This window comes from Lepisma saccharinum, chromosome 1 (assembly GCF_977018435.1).
Source record: "Lepisma saccharinum chromosome 1, izLepSacc3.1, whole genome shotgun sequence".
NCBI lineage: Eukaryota > Metazoa > Arthropoda > Insecta > Zygentoma > Lepismatidae > Lepisma > Lepisma saccharinum.
In genome coordinates, this window is record NC_139229.1 from 9,742,453 (window position 1) to 9,764,339 (window position 21,887).

At 36.9% G+C, this 21,887-nt stretch overlaps 1 protein-coding gene across 2 annotated transcripts in view; it reads right to left on the reverse strand.

Annotated features, from left to right (window-relative positions):
- unc80 (unc80, NALCN channel complex subunit) overlaps window positions 1–21,887 on the reverse strand; it is a 310,307-nt gene that overhangs the window by 169,170 nt on the left and 119,250 nt on the right. For both annotated transcript variants that reach the window (XM_083128968.1, XM_083128960.1), the window contains exons 10-14: window positions 19,239–19,322; window positions 17,089–17,151; window positions 14,961–15,103; window positions 13,558–13,743; window positions 9,878–10,056 (exon numbers count right to left, since the gene is read on the reverse strand). In XM_083128968.1, coding sequence (XP_082985094.1) covers window positions 9,878–10,056; window positions 13,558–13,743; window positions 14,961–15,103; window positions 17,089–17,151; window positions 19,239–19,322 — 655 coding nt within the window. The remainder of the gene's footprint in view (window positions 1–9,877; window positions 10,057–13,557; window positions 13,744–14,960; window positions 15,104–17,088; window positions 17,152–19,238; window positions 19,323–21,887) is intronic.

Sequence of the window (21,887 nt, forward strand, 5' to 3'; positions counted from 1 at the left end):
TTCTGCTATTAATTAGTATATGGTCAATCTCATTAACAGTACTTTAGTCTGGGGATGTTCATGTACCTTTATGTAATTATTTATGTTGGAATTGTGTGCTCATAACTACCATATTATTTGCAGCTGCAAATTCACATAGGATTTCTTCATTTCTGCTTGTTGTTTCATGTAAAGTATGCTTGCCTGTTATGTTATGTTATTGTATATTTTTTCCTTTCCGTTTTGCATTAAAATCACCTAGTATTATAATCATGACACTTTTTGGTGCACTATCTAGTATATATGTCTTCATAAACTTGCTCTTTTATTTCTTCAGCTTTATCCTCTGTTGGTGCATGTGCATTAATTAAGGTTATGTTGTTGTATTTGTTTTTAATTCTTAGTTTACATGTTCTTTCATTATATGGCACAAATCCTATTACATGTTTTTGCTTTCTTTTCAGTAACACAAATCCAGTACCAGCCTGTTCTGTGTTATCTTTTGTACTGCTGTAGTATAGGGTGAAGTCCTTCTTGTTAATTACATCATTTCCCCTCCATTTGGTTTCTTGCACAGCAACTATTTCAATTCGAGTTTTCTTGATCTGTTCAGCTAGTTCTTGCATCTTTTCTGGCTTTAAAGGTGTCCAGGTTCCAAACCTTATTCTTATTCCGTTGTACTCTCTTCTTTCGGCATCCATCAATCTATCCGGCTTTTCTTTGTTGAGAGTCTTTAGCGATCGTAATTTTTGCAGTGCTAGGGTGCCGACCTTGCTAGGGTGTCCCCTTTACCTTGGAGGACCTGGTATTTTTTTCAGGGTTATCTCCCTTAGAGGGATCGGCTTCACTATGCCTTGGAGTTCCCCCTTCACCTTGGTTTTCTGTCAGGGTTCTCCTTCCTTAGCATTTGAGGATCCCTCCTCACCACAAGGCAGTGGGTTCCCTCTATATTTTTAACCCCAAGAGGGAGAGTTGCCTCTTCCGCCATACCGAAGGTCTCCTTCTCTGCTGCATCTGCCGTTGAGGTCTTCGCTATAACCCTGGCTAGGGGCCCATACAAGGCACTACTTTCCGGAGCCAGATGGACCAAGGTTTTTTAGAGAGGTTTTACTCCTCTGACATCCTCCATTAAAAATTATACTTCTCAATTACCTATATTTCTAATGAACACTATGTCAATAAAGAAAAGTTTTTAGACCAACTTTTTAAAAACAATTCGTACATTAAAGGATTAAAGATAAATTTAATATGAATGTGTCAGGAAGTGTCACCATTTTTTTTTTAAACTCAATAATGTATTACTGCTACTATCTAAAAATACAGAATAACATGCACTATATTTGATTTAATAATTTTTGTTGTATTATTTTTTGGCTTTACAACGATGCACATGCACTTTCAGAACTGCCAATTGAGGGGTCTATGCCACAAATCTTGAAAAATTTATTTTTTGCCATTTTCAGTCTTCTCCTACCATCTGTCATCTATCATGTGAACTACAACAATGTGGCATAGCTCCCGCTTGTTCTGCAGCAGATTTTCTGAGTTCTTGAATATATCCTCATCAGCATTTTGAGTGAGAGAAGGAGCTATGCCACTTACTGATGGTGTCTGCAATAGGAGTGGCAGAGGTTGTGTTGCAGTAACCGGTGCAAGATTTAATATCAGCCCTGAAGTTAAAAGATCTCATGGCAATAATGCCTTATATTCCTCCAGTTTTTCATGGTGTGTACCAAAAACTAAAATCCACAGAAACAATGGACAGTGAAGATCCTCTAGAAGACATATAAAGTTGTCTTTATGTAGATCATATGTAACCCTGAGAACATGATTTACACTCAGGCAAAAGTATTTAAGCCTTGTTCAATGTATTTGATGTGCTAGATTGCTATTTTCACATGGGTATACTACAACAATATACTATATATGTTCATAATAAATGGTATTTATATTGAAATTCATATTTTTCCTTTTGAATAATTTACCTAACAATATGTTCAGCAAAAAAAAAATTACCCTTTGTTATACAAATTATGACTCAACGCAATTCTTTAGAAAACTCCATTTATTTCTATTTCTTGTCAAAGTTGCATAGCTCCCTCTCTCACTAGACCCCTCAATTGTTATTTTGGCATTTGCATGCATATTTTGGCATTATTGAGTAAATATTTGGTCATTTTTAATGCACACATGCAGCTCCATTCGCTAGCAATGGCATAGCAGTTTATAAGTATATTTGTCAATAATATTATCAATCCAAAATTTCTAAAAAAAAAAATCTACAATTTCCATTAGCAAAATTTGTTTACATTTCTAAATACATGCAAAGTTTCAGTCCCTAAGCCAAACTATATCAGCTAAATTGTTATTGATACACATTTATTTGGTACATGAATTAAATTCTGAAATCAATGTTTGCCAATTTATTAGTCAAGTCCAGATTGCCTTGTAATTACATATTATATTATTTACTTGCACAAAAACATAAATTATCGATGAAATGCACTAATAGGATATTCATATTAATTTTATTTTTACATATGGTGTAGTGATTCTACATATGTGTAGTGCGTAGTGATTTTACACATTTTGGGGTTTTTCTAACAAAATTCTTGGCATAACCTGTGTCAGATAAGCTTAATGTCACAATTTGAGAGAACAAAGATTACCTACACTTTATACTTAGGACTCCTAGATCTTAGGCAACCACTTTGTCGAAATGGCTGTCTAACATTATATCATTAATTAATACTTTTATTTCTCAGTTTAAAATTGATAGAGGCTTATGTGTATTATGGTATGGCCATGCTATCTCCCGGCCCACATACAAATGGTTATTTTGAAAAAATCCTGTTTTTCTGCTGGATGCTCCAGGAAGGAGGGATCCTAAGATTGCCGGTTGTTGCCCAAAGACAGAAAGGAGGGGGGGGTGCACGTTTCTTCACAGATAAACGTGGCAACAATGGGTCACTCCCATAAAGGTGATCCACAAGCTGGTTCTTAGCTTGGCTGAACTATAACTCAATATTTATTAAATACATTTAGATTTATAAAAAATTTAGACCACGAAATAGATATGCTTTTTGAATATTGGTTCCATGAAACGTTTTAATTACATATTTCATCATACTGTGTGATTTATGTACATATTTTATAAGTTAATACTGCATAAAAATTTGGACTTTAGTTACTAATATTGGTAAATTTTTACATTGATATGTATTAATTTCCATATCAGTACATCCCTAATTTAATAAAATGCATAATAATCTTACTGAGGTTCTTTGCTATCATACATCTTATCACCTCATAATAATAAAATGCACAATGTGCCTGCATGGTATGACGAACTTAAAAGGCAACGTGATGTCATGTACCTCTGGCATACAATGAGAAGTACATTGTCATCTTGAGTTGCTGCTTGCAACTTACAGCTTACCTGTTGTCCTGCTTTTGTAATGTTTTAACAAGGGCTAATCCGATAATCTTACCAATTCCACTGACACAGATACTGATATTTGAAAACTAATCATTCGAATATTTTCAAAATATTGTTCGATATTAGTGGGTGAGAATTCCACTACAATCACAAACATCAATTTACTAGTGTTTTGCTTGAAAATATTCAAGAATTGTTTCAGAATATTAAAATACCTCTTATGTAATCACCGAAACCGATCGAGTTCAGATATAAAATTTAACGATACTGATAACCGATATTCTACAGATCTGATATAAATTTCCAAATGTTCCTTGAAGACCTGAATGGTTCATTGACCTTAATAAATGTGTGTTTCAAGGTGAATGCACTGCAAAAGAATTGCATATTTAGAAATTTACTTTCTTAAAAAGGATGGCATGGGGATTATCCACAAATATTATAATAAAATGATGAAATTTTGCACTAAATTATAAGATATTTATAGATATATCGGATCGGTAAAATAATACGTAATATTACCGATAAACCGATATGTCTATATCATCCGATACTGATAGAGTACCGATTAATCGGTCCCATCCCTAGTAATCACAAAATACAGTTTTTCACACAATAATGGTGCAAAATGGAAACGTTGAATTGGTATCACTGATACTAGTCAATATGGGTACATCATTATTGGCACAGCCCTAAATGACAAGGCAATAAATAAAAATATCACCATGCAATCTCTATTTTCTAATTCTTGTCCTTCCTTATTCTAACTCTACAATTCAAAATAGCGTCACTTCTCTTGACTTCAGTGCCACTAATTTTTACCCTGCTGGTAATCAAGCCTGTGACCTTTCGATTGCTGATCCAGTGCATACCACTACTCTACCTCACATGCTAATGAAGAAGCATTGTCATTAACATTCAGACAAAGGAAAATATGCTTAATATAAATAAAGTTTTGCTCCTTTCTCATACCATACTTAAAATTTTAACTCACTTGCCTCATGTACATTTTTCTCATAACTTGTTTTGCTGATTTCGATGGCATTAAAGAAAAAGAAGTCTTGGATTACTAATTTAGTAATAATTATACAAGGGAGAATCAAATGAAAGTGTTGGGTTATTGATATATGGAAGTTATTGGCACTACTGGTCCATATAATTCCACTCCTTTCAACGATTTAGCATCTTGTCGTCAGTTTCTTTATACCCTGGTAATAAAACTCTTTGGAATGCCCATACAACTTTTTGTGAACTTTAGTTTTACCTCCTCGTCTGTTCAAAACTTTTGACAATGAAGTTATTTTTTTAAAGGATCAAAAAATGTGGTCATCAGAGGACACAATGTCTAGCAAGACTACAGGAAGAAGTAGAAGATGTTCATCCTCTATTATGGCAAACTCTGTAGACCCAGGTTTTGCCAAAAAGCCAAAATTCGTTTTAGGCCCATTTTATGCTGACAGGCTAATCGGTACTGAACATGCCGTTACCGGCCATACCCAGAAGCCCTATCCTAAGCATTTCCCAACTTCCGAGAGCACTATAAAAGGGGTTAACACCCTGCCTCAGGAGCAGAAGCCAATGAGAACACCACGGATCGAGATCAGCTCACGAGAGCGCAGCAGTGCTGGATGCGAAGAATTGACTCCAGGGTTGCCCGGAAGCCATGGAGCCCAAGCTGTGAACTGTCCAGAGGCAAGACACCTCAGGCCAGCCAGTGAGACCAGCGCCCAGCCGACTGTTCCAGCATCCAGGCAATACAGAGATAGTACTTGGTGCTAATCCTTCTGCCCCTAACTTCTCCCTTCTATTATTCTATTGAGTGCTTACTAAATAAAACTCAATCAATTAACTATTCAATTTTTGTTACGTGAATTACCCGCCCTGGGACGGAACCTTTAGGTTGTAATGATGCAGTTTTTTAAAGTAGCATCTGAACTGCAGTACATTGTGCCTTCACAAGGTACTGAACCTGGGACCACTTAATTACCTGGCAAAGTGAAGCCTTGAATTGTCATGCTGGAGAAATGCACTTAGGGTTAATACTAGGGCTGAGCCGATATCACTTTCAACCTATACCGATACTGATGCCGATACTTTAACAGATTCCCACCGATACAGATACTTTGAAAACTGCAATAAATAAAAGTTGTTCAAAACACTGATCAATATTAGTGCATAAATATTATTCTCCAATTAAATACAGTCAAAAAAGTTTTGCATCACCCGAGAAGTGATGAAAATAGCATCCGCAACATGCCGAAGCAGACAAGAAACGATGAAGCAGAAATAACATGGTCGACATGCAATACCGATCACCACAGACTACTACTGGAGTCGGCAAGTGCATGCGTGTGTTCAAGCGTAGCACCACGGTAGTCGGCGAAGGTTAGTTAGGTGCTCCTTGTGTCCAGTTAGCGAAGACGAGCGAGTGCAGCTGTGTGCAAGGCATGCCTAGGCGTACAATAGTGTAGTTTGATCGGGCCAGGATCATCACGCTACTGCAGACTGGCATGTCACAATGGGCTGTAGCTAGGGCTGTTGGAGTGGCGCAAAGCGATGTCTGTAGAACCTGGATGTGGTATACAGACACAGGAACTGTAGCAGATCGTCAACGGACAGGTCGTCCACGGGCCACAACACCAGCACAAGACTGCTATGTACGACTCTCAGCTCAGCGACAGAATACCATGATGGCAAGGAACTTCACTCATGCCCTCCAGGCAGCCTCTGGTGTGCATGTGTCAAATCAAATTGTCCGTAAGAGACTCCGAGAAAGTGGTTTACGTTCCAGAAGACCTCTCCGGTGTCAGTACCTATTGCCACGACATCGGCGTGACCGTGTGCATTGGGCCTGTGCACATCGAAATTAGGGACACGATCACTGGGCTAATGTGCTCTTCACCGATGAATGTAGGCTCTATCTAAGGCCAGATTCGCGAAGAGGACGGGTGTGGTGAGGCCCTGGACTGCAGGAGCAGCTTCGTGGTGTCTAGGGGGTCCATCCATACCAAGGAGAAGGAATCATGGTATGTGCAGGGATCATGCTCGGACGTCGAACACCCCTAATTCCAATTAGAAGGACACAAACAGCTGTTCGTTATGTCAGGGACATTCTCCAGACAACTGTGGAACCATTTCAGGAAATTGGTGACGAGTTTGTCTTGGTGGATGACAATGACCATCCACACTGCACTGCACACATATGGTGCACGATTATCTGCAGGCGGCGAATATGCGTCGCATGCTCTGGCCAGCGTAAAGTCACGACATGAATTGCATCGAACATGCATGGTCGATGCTAAAAAATGCCATTGCAGCAAACTGTCCTGTGGCTCCCACCAATCTTCGTGAAGTTCTTCTTGCGTCACAGGACGAATGGGATTGCTTACCACAAGATCACCTTGATCGTCTCATCCTCAGTATGCCACAGCATGTTCAATACCTTCTTGCAGCCAGGGGAGACCTTCTTGCAGCCAGGGGAGGACACACCAGGTGGTAGACAATGTTTCTGGTGGATCCGCTATGACGAACAGTCTTCTTGTGAGAGTTCTTTGTTTTTTCGCCTCCATCATGAATTGTGCCATTTTCGTTTTAAACACATTTCTGAGAAAATTGTACTTTTTTTGTTCCCTTTTCATTCAACATATCTTGTTCTTCATCTTTTCTTTTGTATTCCCACTGTCATTGTCACTATCTTTGGTCATTTTCTGTACTGATGCAAAACTTTTTTGACTGTGTTTATATGCATCAATTAACCAACAAATTTGCTTTAGAATATTCAAGAATTATATGAATGTTCAAATATATGTTATATAACCATAACATCCAGTTTTTCATGCAAAATTGGTGCAAAATAAAGAGAAACTTGAATTTTGCATAATTTCATGATAATTAGACTCCGCGAAAGTGTCGCGTGGCATTTTTGCTGATCCCGTGAAAGACCAAAATTCCGGAAAAGTATCGGTAGGTTACTTCCAACAGATACTTTCCGATACTGATACCACTGGTATTGGCTCAGTCCCAGTTAATACACCATGTTGTTTGAGCTTGACAACCTGTATCAGGCCTCACAGATAGTAGGAGTTAATGTGATGATTTAGCAGATCATTTGTTATTAGAATCTTTGGGCAAACTAATAGCCTGACTTAGCTAAGAAGGATGAAACATGTTAGTTTCACCTGTCTCGACATAACACTGTGGCATACAAGCAGATTCATGTTGTCTGGTTTCTACTATATTATGGTCAGTTTTACACTTTCAATGCACAAAGAACAAGTAAAAGCTCTCGGTTTTTCCTCCGTGCTTCCCTTAAAAGCATAGCCATTTATTATATTCAACTTACATCGAAACAGTAAGTTTCAAACAGACATTGACCCCCACTGATTGTCTCTTTCTGTCTATTCAATGCTCCGTCCTGCTCTAACATAACTGCAAAGCTGATGATCATGATTATGGCTGGTGATAATAATGATAGGTGAATGCTTGATTTAAAATTCTTGCCCGTTTCTCAGTCGGTAATGCGTCTGACTACCATGCTAAAGGTCCCGGGTTCGATCCCCGGCCGGTTCAAATCCGGGAACTTTTCTAACGATGGAAGCGGTCCCGGCGCCCACCCAGCATCAAATAACATGGGTACCTGGGGGAAACCCTGGGGGGTAAAGGCGGTTAGGGGCGTGGTGCTGATCACATCACCCCCACTCACGACCAGATCAAGAAAGTGTGGTGCGTTACCCCCACACCCCCTATACGCCTTCATGGCATGGTGCTATGCACAGGGGAGCACTTTTGCCCGTTTCCATATATCATTTGGGGCTGTTCTGAGGTAAGTTATATGTGGTTGTCCATGCACAGGGTGTTAGGAATTTTTTAAAATTGCAGCCATCCTTATTCAATGAAATTATGGCTTCAACCGCATCTATCATCACCCATTAAAAACAGCAATTTTTGTATGTGTTCATAATCATTTCTTACCAACTTTAAATCTAACAAAGGAATATTAAAATTTTATAGAAGTTTCATTTGATTCCCTCTCGTACATACACTTTATGTGGATACAATACATATTATTGGTAACTTCTCTTTTCTTCTTTTTTAGAAGCACTTGGAAAATTATTGCTTAATCAGGTTTTGAACTTAAAGAACCTTGACAGTCTGTGCTCACCAAAGCATCAAGTTCTAGGATCTTCGTGTAGTGATGTCCTAGAGGCTAATAAGTTTATGTCTACATGCAACTTACATTTAGTTCTCACTGGTTTATAGTTTTTATACTCTGGAGGCAAATAATCTATCCTGATTAAGCAGTAATTTTCCCAACTACTTTTGAATAACTAACATCAATGTTAGTTCAAGAAGTGAGATCTAATTAAATCTTTATTAATAAACTAAATAAGATTACAATTGCAACATATGTAAGACCAACATTATTTCATCTCACAAAATTACATCCTTATAGTTCGACTGTGACATGTCAACTATAAGCAATTTCACAGAAGCAGTATTACACTTAAGTACTTATAATAATATTCATCATGTTGATCTGAAGATGTTCCTTTCAATTCTCCGAGCAATGACAGTTTCTTCGGTGAAAAATCATCACTTTTGTAGGTGGGTTAAAAAATTTGTGTCAGTCTTTGAACCAATCAAGGAAGTTCGCTACCATGGAGATAATTTGTTCATTTTGTACTGCATTGCGAAACTTAACAGCCGCACAAAAAGGAATGGATATTTTAATGAAAGGTCTCCATCTTTACGATGGTCTTGGTTCAACTGTAAAGAGACAACAGATGTTAACTGGCTCAAGGATTGCTTACGACTGAGGGTAAAGCAATAATGTGACAATGCTGTATCCACCCTTGGATTCTTTCTTCATATGTTCTTTTCAAGAAAAATTAAACTGCCATGTAGTTCCAAGCTAAATGCACAACACTATGCATTTGGAGTTTTCATATATTGTATTAAAATGCCAGTTTATGAACATAGGCTACTCGAAACTGACTTCCTGATGGTTAAATTGACCTGTTACGTTATTAGAATGGACCTAGCTTTCAAGTCTGAAACATAAAAGAGAGTCATAACTGTTTTTCAGAATGATTAGTAATGTTACATCTAGGACCCGGATTTTTATGTAATTACAGATTTTTGCCTTTGTATGTAGGCAAGTAAAAATTGCAAAGGCTGGCAAATTACGATGTTAGGAACGATATATGTGAATTTCATGTTACTTACACAGTGAATTTAATCTTTCAGTTCTTCTTGGTAGGTTTCAATTCTCAAAAGATCCTGGTATCCAACATAATGAATATTAAACAACAAATACAAAACAAGCATGCAACAGGTATATCCAAAATATCTAATTATCTCTGGGATGTTTCACAGCAGCTTCAATGCATTTCATCAGTTCCTTTTTGCTGGTTTTTGTACTAAATTTTATGCTTTAACTTAGTAGATAAGTAACCTAACCTGTAAGATAAGAGACATCCTTAATTTCAGGCACTTCTATGAAATCTTTAGAGTCTGATTCCCTCTTCTTCAGTTCAGGACTTTGATACAATGAAACTTCTATTTTTGGAATTGGTAAAGAGTTGCTTCTTCGTCTTGGCTGTTGCTGCGTACAAGATTCATCGTTGATATCATGAAGCCTGAAACAAAGCAACCTTGATTATTCATTTTTGAAGGGCCTGTGATTGACAAAATACAGTGCAAAATAAATGCATCTTGTAACTGGGTGATGCTTGGAAGTCTGATCTACACACAATGCTGTTAAAATTGACTGAAAATTAACATTCTGGATGTGTCAGCACTTAGGCTAACTACACCCATCTTGCATTATTTATTTATTTACTTATTTATTTATTATCCTGCACACAACAGGCATCTGCCCTTTTACAGTGCACAGTAAATGTCTTACATAGGATTTATACACATCAAAATAATATTTATACACATTTCAGATATTAAAAAAAAATACATATAGGGGTTATACTATATATCGTCCTTAAACATTACCGTGGATAAACAAAATGAATCAAACCTTATACAATTACATTCATATATGTACGGGTATATATATATACACATTAAGAAAGTAACAATAATAATAATAGTAATAATAATAATAAAAAAATAATAAAAATTAAAAAAATTAAGCAAGAATGTTGTCCATTAAATAGCGTTTATACTCAGAAAATTTAGCATATATGTCCAAGTGTACGCCCCTTTCTAACCATTCATTATACAATGTATCACAGGCCGATAACAATGAAAGAGAGAGTCACGAATTATGAAGGTGAACTAGGGCTGAACCAGATGTGCCCACAAGGGGAATTAAGGTGCACACTGTGCTATCAAGATTTTTGGTAGGGATTTTTCCCCTTCAAATAATATAAAATTCAACATTTATATATTTTTGCGCCATATTTAATCCATTAGACGAAGAAAAGAAAGTGTTTAAGGGTTTTATCGAAAGTGGGGGGGGGGGGGACATTCAACTCTTACATATTTCGGGTGGCTCAGTCGGTAACGCGTCTGACTACCATGCTAAAGGTCCCGGGTTCGATCCCCGGCCGGTTCAAATCTGGGAACTTTTCTAACGATGGAAGCGGCCCCAGCGCCCACCCAGCGTCGAATAACATGGGTACCTGGGGAACCCTGGGGGGTAAAGGCAGTCAGGGGCGTGATGCTGATCACATCACCCCCACTCACGACCGGATCAAGAAAGTGTGGGGCGTTACCCCCTATACGCCTTCATGGCGTGGTGCTAAGCACAGGGGAGCACATTACTTTACTTTACTTTTTATTGTGAATTCACATTGGGGGGGGGGGTATCCAACTCTAGGTCTTAGTTTATTGCTGATATTTTACTTAGAGGGGATTGAGCATTAAATTGAGGGGGTATCCAATTCTTGTGTATTATTATTGTATTCGACTGCTGCGGAAATTCTGGTGTGGAGACTGAGAATTATTTTTTTTTGGTGGAGACAATATCCACTCTTCAATATCAAAACTGGCATGGAAATTTTGGTGGTAGGATTAAGCATTAATATTAAAGAGGGAGATAGGAAGCTCTTGATAAAGTGTTAAATCTTAGATTGTCAAGGGATTTCTGTAGTGGAGGGAGAGTTCGAACATTAAATTTTGGAGACTGTATTTAGCGATATGGCATCCACACATTTCAGACACCGAACGTGCCAAATATCTCGGGATCCTAAAAAAAGTATTGACACCCCATAAAATTAATACTATTCTTTAAAGCCTACAAAGAAATGATGTAAAAATTTTCTTGCTTGCTTCGCTCACAGAAATGCATGTTTGGTGCTTTACTGAGGTGAATGTGATGTTTTATACTATAGCTGCATTACAAGACATAAGCGATATTCTCGATATTGATTAATAACATAACTTCTTAAAATATAATGCTTAGTGTTGGTATACTGCTTAATATATAGAAGGTGCATCATTTAAAACAAAGATATATCGAATCCGCATTTCTACCTTCTTGTCAGGAAAATTTTACTTTAATAAGTTAAATTTGCACTGAAGATAAAATCCACATAATTATTGTTTTTGGTTACTAAAATAATTATATTTACCTCAAGAAATTGAGGGTGGGGGTAGGGTGTTCTTTGAAAGAGGAACCGTATTTACATAATTTAATTTACTACATTTAAACAATCAACTAATCGATCAATTAAAAAATATGGACAGTTTAACATGGTATTTCATTCAAATAGACATCAAATATTACGTATTCATCCAAACTATTTTGGGAGGATTATGATGAACGATTTTAGGGGCGGTCTTGAGTGATGGGCACCTCTGTTTAGGGAGGAGGGGCAGATCAAGTATAGTGTTCAGTAAAGCTTAGAATTGATTGATTTGCTTTATTTTACTTGGCTTTTTGTGCCACTTTTGGCTAATTTGCGAAGATGGGGATGAGTGATGATATGATTAAATTGATGACTGGACACTCACAAACATCCATGCCCAGGCCAGGATTCGAACCCGGGACTCCTGGCATCGTAGCGCAATGTGCTAACCACTCTGCCACGGGGGCCGGTTAGTAAAGCTAAGGAGAAAGTTACTTTCGGTAGACACGCTGTCATAATTAAATACTTTGTGGGGATTATGCTACGGTTTGAAGGTGAAAATGCTATGATTTGGGGGGGGAGGGTGCATGACATGATATTGGGGGATGTGCAACTCGCCTTGGGAGGAAAGGGGGGGCTGGCTGAACCAATACCATAGATTGGCATTTATTCACTATTACCAATCGATACATCGGCATTTGGGTACTATTTTGCATGACCACAAAAATGTCATGCAAAAATTTCAGAGTTTAATTGTCCTCAAAATTGTGTAAATATCGAAAAAATTTCACGAAGTACTAGTAACTTGGAAGATAGGTATTGGAAATGCCACAATCTATCATGCAATAACTACAGAGGAATTATGCTGCATACAAAATCTTGTTTGTTTTGTTTGGTTTTGAAGTTCACTTTATACACAGCAAGGCTAATCGGAACTGGACCTACAGTTTAAAGAGGGACCTGAATCATTGAATCACAATGTACATATAAATTATTCAATGCCATTCTCAAGAGTATAAACACGAGCACAGTGTAATTCAACACGAGTACAAGAATTATTCAGCAATGAAGAAAGCACAACATCTAGCAGTTGGAACTTGAAAGAGGTGGTTACAACACACATGCACAAGAGTTGCAGTGCAATTATATCCCGTCGTTCATTCACAATAGAATTGACATCAATACAACCATTTCAGTAATGTACCAATTAATGACCCATTACTAGTATACATTTAGGTAATTAGCTTTTAATTGAATTAAGATTTTTTTACAATATGATCAACATTTCATTCCCCTACCCTCCTTTCACCCTCTTAATTTCTTAATAGCAGAGATTCTCAGCATCCAAGCTCTTGTGAAAGATGCATTAATACCCAGTATGAAGAAGCACTTATTTTGTAAAATTACAAGATGAAACCACAGACTTAGGAAAACATTTCAGCGTTGTGTTAAATGAATTATTGTGTCATAAATGTTCAAGTTCTTTCTTTAACAAAATTTTTGCAGGAAAGTGGTTCCATATTTTAAAAACACCCTGTATTATGTGATGCTTACCTGCGATAGAAAAATTGTAATGCCCAGTACACCCCATCCTCTTGCCACTGCGGTATGAAAAGGCACCGCAGGATGGCCACATCAAGGAACGTTGCAGCACACAAATCTACAGGACCTGTAGTTGATAAGATTTGGGATTTTTGAATACTGTCTTGCTTGCTTTCAATCGAGCCCTCAGCAGAAGATCTAGATAAGATTTTTAAGATAAAAATATCATTATTAATAAAGAAAGTCCAGAAACAAGTCACATACAACCAAATTTTATTATGGCACATGATAATTAACCCTTTCCAGACGGGACTTAGAATATAGAGCTTTCCCCCAGCAGACTGTTTTCTTTTTCAAAATATCATAGGAAATACAAGGCACGTCCAGAAAGTAAGTTCCGTTTGCAATTTACGCCTCAGCTGCACTGCAATCACAAGAGTACGCATGCGCGCCGAGTAGTTGGAAGCATTGGCAAGTCAGAGACGTCAGTGTTAGAGAAGACAGAAGTGGAGATGCTTTATAGTGGGTTGCGATAATGTTCAAGATAATCGAAACACCCGCTGTGGGGTGAAGTGCACTCAGTCATATGGTTTTTGTATGAACGGAATGTGTCAGCAGCTGAAATTCGCCATCAAATTTGTGAAGCGTATGGTGAACATAAGAACGGTACGGAGATGGGTGTGACAGTTTAACGAAGGACGGAACAATGTGCATGAATGAACTGCTTGTCTCAATATGGCACCTGCCATGCAACGACCCCTTAGAGACTTTGACTGGGAAAAATTTCCTCATCCCCAGTATAATCCAGACCTCGCCCATCTGATTTTCATCTCTTTTTGCACCTGAAAGCTTTCCTTGGTGGCCAGAGCTTCGAGGATGACGATGCTGTCAAACAAGCTATTACTACTTGGCAGCATCGTTCTTCGATAAAGGGATACAAAGTATGGTCTGTCGTTATGGTAAGTGTCTCAACAGGGATGGCAATTATGTTGAAACATAGTCCAAGGCCTGTATTTCAGTATATAATAAATTGTTTTGTTCCATTGCATTTTGTGTTATTTTAATTGGCCGACGGAACTTACTTTCTGGATGACCCTCTTTCTTATATATAAGTTACATTTTGTATACATTTTCTCACATTTATGAATTTTTTTCTGTAACAAGTTTTTGAAAGTAAAAATAATATAACATTTCATAAAAGTTACTGTAAACATTTTGAATATGAAATATAAAATTAATTCATGAAAGTAATGTAAAAACTTTCTATATGGATCAAAATCATCACGAACTGCAAAATTTGAAGCATAATCATTGTAAGAAATTAAAAAAGCAATCACTATACTACTTGACATTAAAATTTTAATTTCTTAGTCAAAACATGAAATAACTTCAGTACACACAAAATATATACTTACGCTAATTTTTGAACCTGAGACTTAGGTTTTTGTTGTTTAGTATCCGATCCAGATATAGCAGTGACTTGTTCGATCGTTAAAGTAGTTTTAGAAGCCGCTGTATTGTGTCCGCCAACAGCCATTCGAAATATCGATGATTCAGCCTGAAATACATAAAGTAAAGTATAAAAAAATACTCAAAAATATTAGCAGGGAACAGATATGTATGTAAATACATATTATGTATGAAACTTAAATCAGTTATATTTTGAATTATCTTCGGGAATCATGGCGTGTAGTCTAGAAAAATTCAGTTGTTTCTTTTCCATATTTGTACATAGGTTCTGGCTCATATTTTAGTTATTATTACATATTATTTCCATATTTCAAAACATATCTAGACATAAAGTAAAGTAAAAAGTAAAGTGCTCCCCTGTGCTATGCACCATGCCATGAAGGCGTATAGGGGGTGTCGGGTTCAGGCCCCACATTTTCTTGATCATGGCCAAAGATGGGGGTGATGTGATCAGCACCATGCCCCTGGCCACCTTTACCCCCCAGAGTTTCCTCCAGGTACTTACTTTATACGATGCTGGATGGGCGCCGGAGCCGCTTGAACAGGTGGAATAAATCTCGGTTTTCACTCGCCGGGGATCGAACCTGGGTCTCTTGCATGGTAGTCAGATGCCCTAATGACTGAGCTACCACGGCTCAATCAACATACCTAGACATATACTCGATATTCATGCAATAACTAACCACATGTCCCTGTGTGACCGAATGAGTTGGGTGAATTTCTTGCAAATAACTGACAGTCCAAAGCGAAAAACAAATGATAGTTTACGATCCATTTTATACTATCCAATTGTGTTAAATACAAGTTTTCTGACATCTTAACAATGATGCTTTTGCTATTGTAAAACACTTGAAATATTTGTTCATTTACAATTGTTGTCAACAACAGAGAATGATGGCTCAAGCATCAGATTCTGGTTGTTACAAACGTTATGTTGGCAACGTTGGAAGAAAATCCCAAGTTGAGCACCCCATTGCTAACCCCACCCTCGTTAATAGGTGCTTGCCCAGCAGAAGCTCCCAAAGCAATGATTTTGTTGCACACATACGGGATTCGCTTCCGATTTCTCTTCAAGACAGTCACAGTAATAGTTACAATGCAGAGACTGTATTTTATGTAGCTCATGTATTATCTTATATTATTAAAAAGGTAAATTGTTATTCAGGGTGGCCACTCTAGGACCATGATAAAGTTCAAGTTTAATTCCCGGTTTTCAAGGCGAACTTTCAAAAAATTTTAGGGCACAAACACACACATTTAAAATTATATAATTTACGGTGCACAGTTTACATTTGCCATTTCACATACTCAGATTTGAAATACATCTACAAACACAAGTCACAAACGTTTCGGGATAAACTCATTAAAAAAAAAAATTAAAAAATAATTGTATGAGAATTTCAAACTCACATTTACCAAATCAACGTGAAGATATCTTAGTCTGCAATAATTTTCAGTCAGTTAGATAGATTGTTCTGCAAAGTACACTCACAAAGTAAATGAACTGAGACAATTTTGTTCTATTTTTCATGCAGCTTTCTTTTCCTGCGAAAAACTTGCTTCTGGGCATTAATATGTATAAATTCAATGGAACTGCAATTAATAAAAGTTGCAATATTTCACGTCTGCGGAGAGAAATTCATGCAGAATTCACGTATAATTCCCGGAATTCAAGGAATTCCCAGTGAGTAGCCACCCTGTTATTATTTTAAGAGTACAGTGCCACGAGAAGCATAATCAATTGTTTTGAAACTCAAGAGTTTGAAAGCACTGTCCTACATTTCTAAAAAGGCAATTTTTCATAATTTAAAGTCCATATTTAACTCCATATTTTGGTGAAAATAACTCATTTTTACTACATATAAGTCCGTTCCCTGTATATTAGTATAATAATAATAATAATAATAATAATAACAACAATAATGAGAAGAAGAAATTTTATTAAAAATGGATCATTTTCATGAAACAAAGTTTGAAATTCAAATTAATGTGTGTTTACTTAAAACTTCTATTAATAATAAATTAGTAAAGAACAACACAAATGTACTTTTGTTAAATTGTAAATAAACATACTGTGAATACAGCAGCTTCCTTCAAGGGATCAGATTCAGGTAAAGATCCAAGACGAAATATCACCTGAAACGGATAAACCACGACAATCATCAGAATGAGTTTTAGAAAGAATCAGAAGCAAATTCAAGAGCATTAGAATAATGGACATAATGCAGTAATGGCTACGATAATGAATTCAACCTTATCAAAGATAAATGACTAGAGTACAATTTTGTAACAATGGTTCATTTGCTTTATTTGACGGTCTCCCACACTGATGCTCCGGACTCTTAAAGTATCAGGTATGTGTCCATATCAAGCATTCAACCATAACAATTGTACATTCACTTTGTGACCACTCTGTAGATATGCTTAGCTTCCTTCATTTGGGCAATCAAACAATGATTGAAATACTGAAGAGACAAAAACACATTTCATTTTTGGATAGAGTTCAGGCTGGAATGTTACTCTTCTAATTAGTGGAAACAAATATCTGAATGATTGATTGATTACTGAAAAAAACAACAAAAAACTGAGCTTCTCAAGACTGCATCTACTTGCACCTCTTTGTCAACTGATGGAAGTTTCTTAGCAAAATTCTTTTTCATCACTCCCTTCTTTTTCTGATTCAGAGGTGAACAACAAGTGCAACTTGGCTCCCTATGGAGTAGTGGTAACATCATCGCCTTGTAATGAAAGGGATCTGGATTCAATACCTGGTGGAGGCACAGTGGTTTGGATGCCACTTCAAACCATACGTCCAGTCCCGATTATCCATTATGCGCATCAAGTGGACTTAAAACTTCAAACAAGTGCAACTCAATGTTTGCATCACACGCATTTGGTTTTTGAGCCATATTTTCTAATATGCATGAACTACACCACACAGCAGACCACGTTTCTTACATCCAACTTACATTCTCTTTCGTCTTCTTTCTCTTCTGCTACCGTTTTTGAATTCACTACAACTAGCATAATCTCACATAACATGATTGTTATGTTCTCAATGTCTGGGCATGTATACACCCCACCTGCAGTTGAATCTAGTGAAAGCAAATCCAAAGCGTATACAGTGTGTTTCAAAAAGAATGACCTGATTTTGAAACCTTATATCCATGCAACCACGTACCGCCAGTGAATGAAACTTGCACTACTTGAACCACCATGGCCTAGAGTTTTAAATGACTGCCACTAAATACCACTAGTAGTGCCCAAATAGACGCTAACCTTAGTCATTCACAAATTGTGTCTATGCAACTGAAGGCATTCTATGTTCTCCAATTCAGCAAAGGCATTACTTTTTCTTGCTGGGATACGTCAAACAAAGTGTTTATGTTCCACCATTAGCCCTTGACTTGGATGAGCTCAAGGACAGAATCACAGCTGCAGTAAATTCTTTGGAAGAAGATACTCTCAGACGCGTTTGGAATGAATTCAGCTCTCATCTTGATGTTATCAGTGTAGAAGGTGGAGGGCACATCTGGCATTTATAATACGGTAAGTAAAACTCGGTGGCTTACTTAATACTTTGTAATTTGTTGGGTACCTGTAATACATTTTCATTATTAAATATAATTATTTGAAATTGGGTCATTCTTTTTTAAACACACTGTATATACGCTTTCTGCACTGCAACAGCACCTTGTGGATGGCGTACACATATGCAATCCACACTTAAGGGGTTAACATGGAATCCAAAGCCACTTAGCAAACTAACTAACTCTCTAGCCTTCTTAAACCCGAAGGTTCATGGCTGCAGCAATACAGGCCTTCCATCTGTCTATCTTGAGCAAGATCTATATACTCTTTTCCATCCCTACCGATCTCTTTTAGGTTCATCTCAACGTTATCCCGCCATCTTCGTCTTGGCCCCTTAGCAAAAGTGAAATAAATTAAGTCAGACAGGAACAAATATTTTGATTATTAATAAACATTGTGGGGATAGGAGTAAAATTCATCCACAATCTGTTTACCTCGGCAAATAGCTAAGGCTCCAAAGGCTGTGGTTCCAGGGACCAGGGGCCTGTTGTCCTAAAAAAATCACCCCTCACATCTCAAATAATTTGATAGAACCAAAGTTTCATTCAATTAAAATGCAATGAATAATGAATTAAGAACTCAGTTACTGTAATGGAATTATAATAACAAATAAGTTATAAATCCATTCTTACCACATGTTCTTCTTCTGTGCTGGAACTCTCCTCAGGAATAGTTTCCGGAAATGTTATGTCTTTCGGAGATGATAACCAGTTGCTCTGTAATGACAGTAAGTAGTGTTACACTTAACAAACAGGAGTATTAAAAATTATGCTGGACCGATCTGCTGTTTCTGTAATAGCTTATAAGTTTAGTAGTACATGTATAAATATGTAGTCGCCTTGTAATCAAGGGGTCCCAGGTTTGATACCTGGTGGAGGCAAATAGTGGTTAGGATCCCACTTTAAACTGTAGGTCCAGTCCCGATTAGCCTTACTGTGCATAAAGTGGATTAAAACACCAACTCAATCAATCAATGTATAAATATGTAGTTTTGTTTTTTCTAAGGCAAAACACAATAAAATCAACTGCTTACATATATTAATTAAGAGGAGAATAAACAACTCATGTTCTTATTGGAAAATTTGCAATTGTGTACCAGATCGGTAGAATAACAGTTATTGACATAAATAACTTTTGTATCAATATTTTATGAGGAATTGGCAACAATTCTTATTGATCCATTCAAAGGATTTGATTTCATATAGATATACAGGGTGAGAATAAAGTCTTTCCCTGATTATGAAAATTTATACCTCAACTTCCACAGTAGATAGGCAAACAAAACCTATGGCAATAAGTAGTGCAATACATCCAAGTTTTTTTCTTTTCATTTCTTTGTTTTGTCTGATTCTAATTCTCTTGTCTGATTTCTTCATCTCTTGTGTTTCAGGTAGCGTAATTTCCAGATTAAGTGACATTCCACATATCTGCGAAAGTAACCAGACATAATGTCTGGATATGGAGGTTGGAGAACCCACATGTCATATTACAGCACATAAGGGACAGCCCAAAAGTGAATGTCTGGTGTGACTTAATGCACAACAACATTATTGGAGAGTTCTTTTTCATTGAGCCTACCATTACATCAACAGTTTACCTGGACATGTTGAAACTTTACGTTGCGCCTCAGTTACAGGAATTTCAACCATGGGTTGTGTTTCAACAAGATGGTGCACCGCCACACTGGGAGTTAACTGTTTGCCAGTTCTTGCATGACACCTCTCCAGACAGATGGATCGGCAGAGACAGTCCCATATCATGGCCACCCCGTTCACCGGACATAACCCCTCTTCACTTTTTGGGGGGGGAGGGTTACATTAAGGACACAGTGTTTAGTTCACCAGTTCCTAATATGCAAACTGTTCAGACATGAATACGGGATGCTATGGAGACGGTCACGGAAGAGATGTTGGCAAATACATGGAGAGAAATTGAGTATCGCCTAGACAATCTAAGGGCAACAAAGGGAGCACATGTCGAAGTGTACTGAAGTGTACTGATAACAAACATCATGAGTTAAGCTACAATTTCCAACAAACCGCATATCTGTAGCTAGAATAGTTCTTTAGCAATAAAAGTTTGTAATCAGGGAAATACTTTATACTCACCCTGTAGATTAATTTCCATCCACTTGATCATATGAGTACAAATATCACTATGATATGGGATAGGTAGAGGCATGCATATTTAGTTTTTGACGAAAACACAAAACGTGAAATAACACATTTTAATGTTAATTTTTCATGTTTCTGAATGATGTGAGTTGCATTTTCCTACCCTGTTTTGTCACGAAATGATGCGAAATGAACTGCAAAATGCGAAATAGACTCTTAAACACGAAAATTACCCTTTATATACCGACACGACACTTTCTGAAGTCTGAAGTATCCTGTGAGTTATGCCATTCACGGAAAATTGATTAATTCTGCTGTAAATGTTTGAGAAGCAAAAGTGGACCCCTTTATACAGGAATAAACTTAATATTCTTGTAATGATTTAATGTACTATTAGAAGGGATATGTTTATTTTGTGTAATAGTGCAGTTTTTAAATCAAATTTGGGATTACATTCACAGCGAAATTTTATTTTATTTACCGCTATTGAACCCGAAATAGACTGTTTTTGTACCGAAATTGTGGTTTTTTATTTACCAAAAATGTGTGCCTCTAGGGATAGGTCAATTACATGTATAATTTTGAGTACAAAGGAATGAACACATACTTAAGCATATTAAAAAGTATAAAAGAGTATAAAATAACATAAAAAATAAAAATAGAAGAAAGATCAAAGGTTATGTCTATTAATGAGAAGAAAAATCAATAGTTATATCTATTAATGAAAAATATGATCTAAGTACTCCTGTGTGCTATAAAACAAATACTTCATTAGCAAGCTCTTTACTAGTTGGATTATGATTCTTGAATTCCTCTGGCAGTTTGTTATCAAGTTTTACACTTTGAAATCCTAGACCATTATGTGTTTTGGATGTGCGGACAGTAGAAAGGTGGAGTGAGTTATGCTTACGAGTGCTGTATTTGTGTATGTCCAGATTTTTTTAGAAGATTTCAGAATTTGTATGAATAAAGTACAATGTTTCTAATATGTACAAACATGGAAGAGGTAATATTTGAAATTCATTGAAAATATGTTTCGTTGGGCTTGAGGGGGATACATTTTTTCATAATTTTTAATATCCGTTTTTGCCAAATAAAATTTTTCTGCATTTTGGGTGAACTGCCCCAGAAAGAGATACCATATGTAAGTACAGGTTGAGCCTGTCC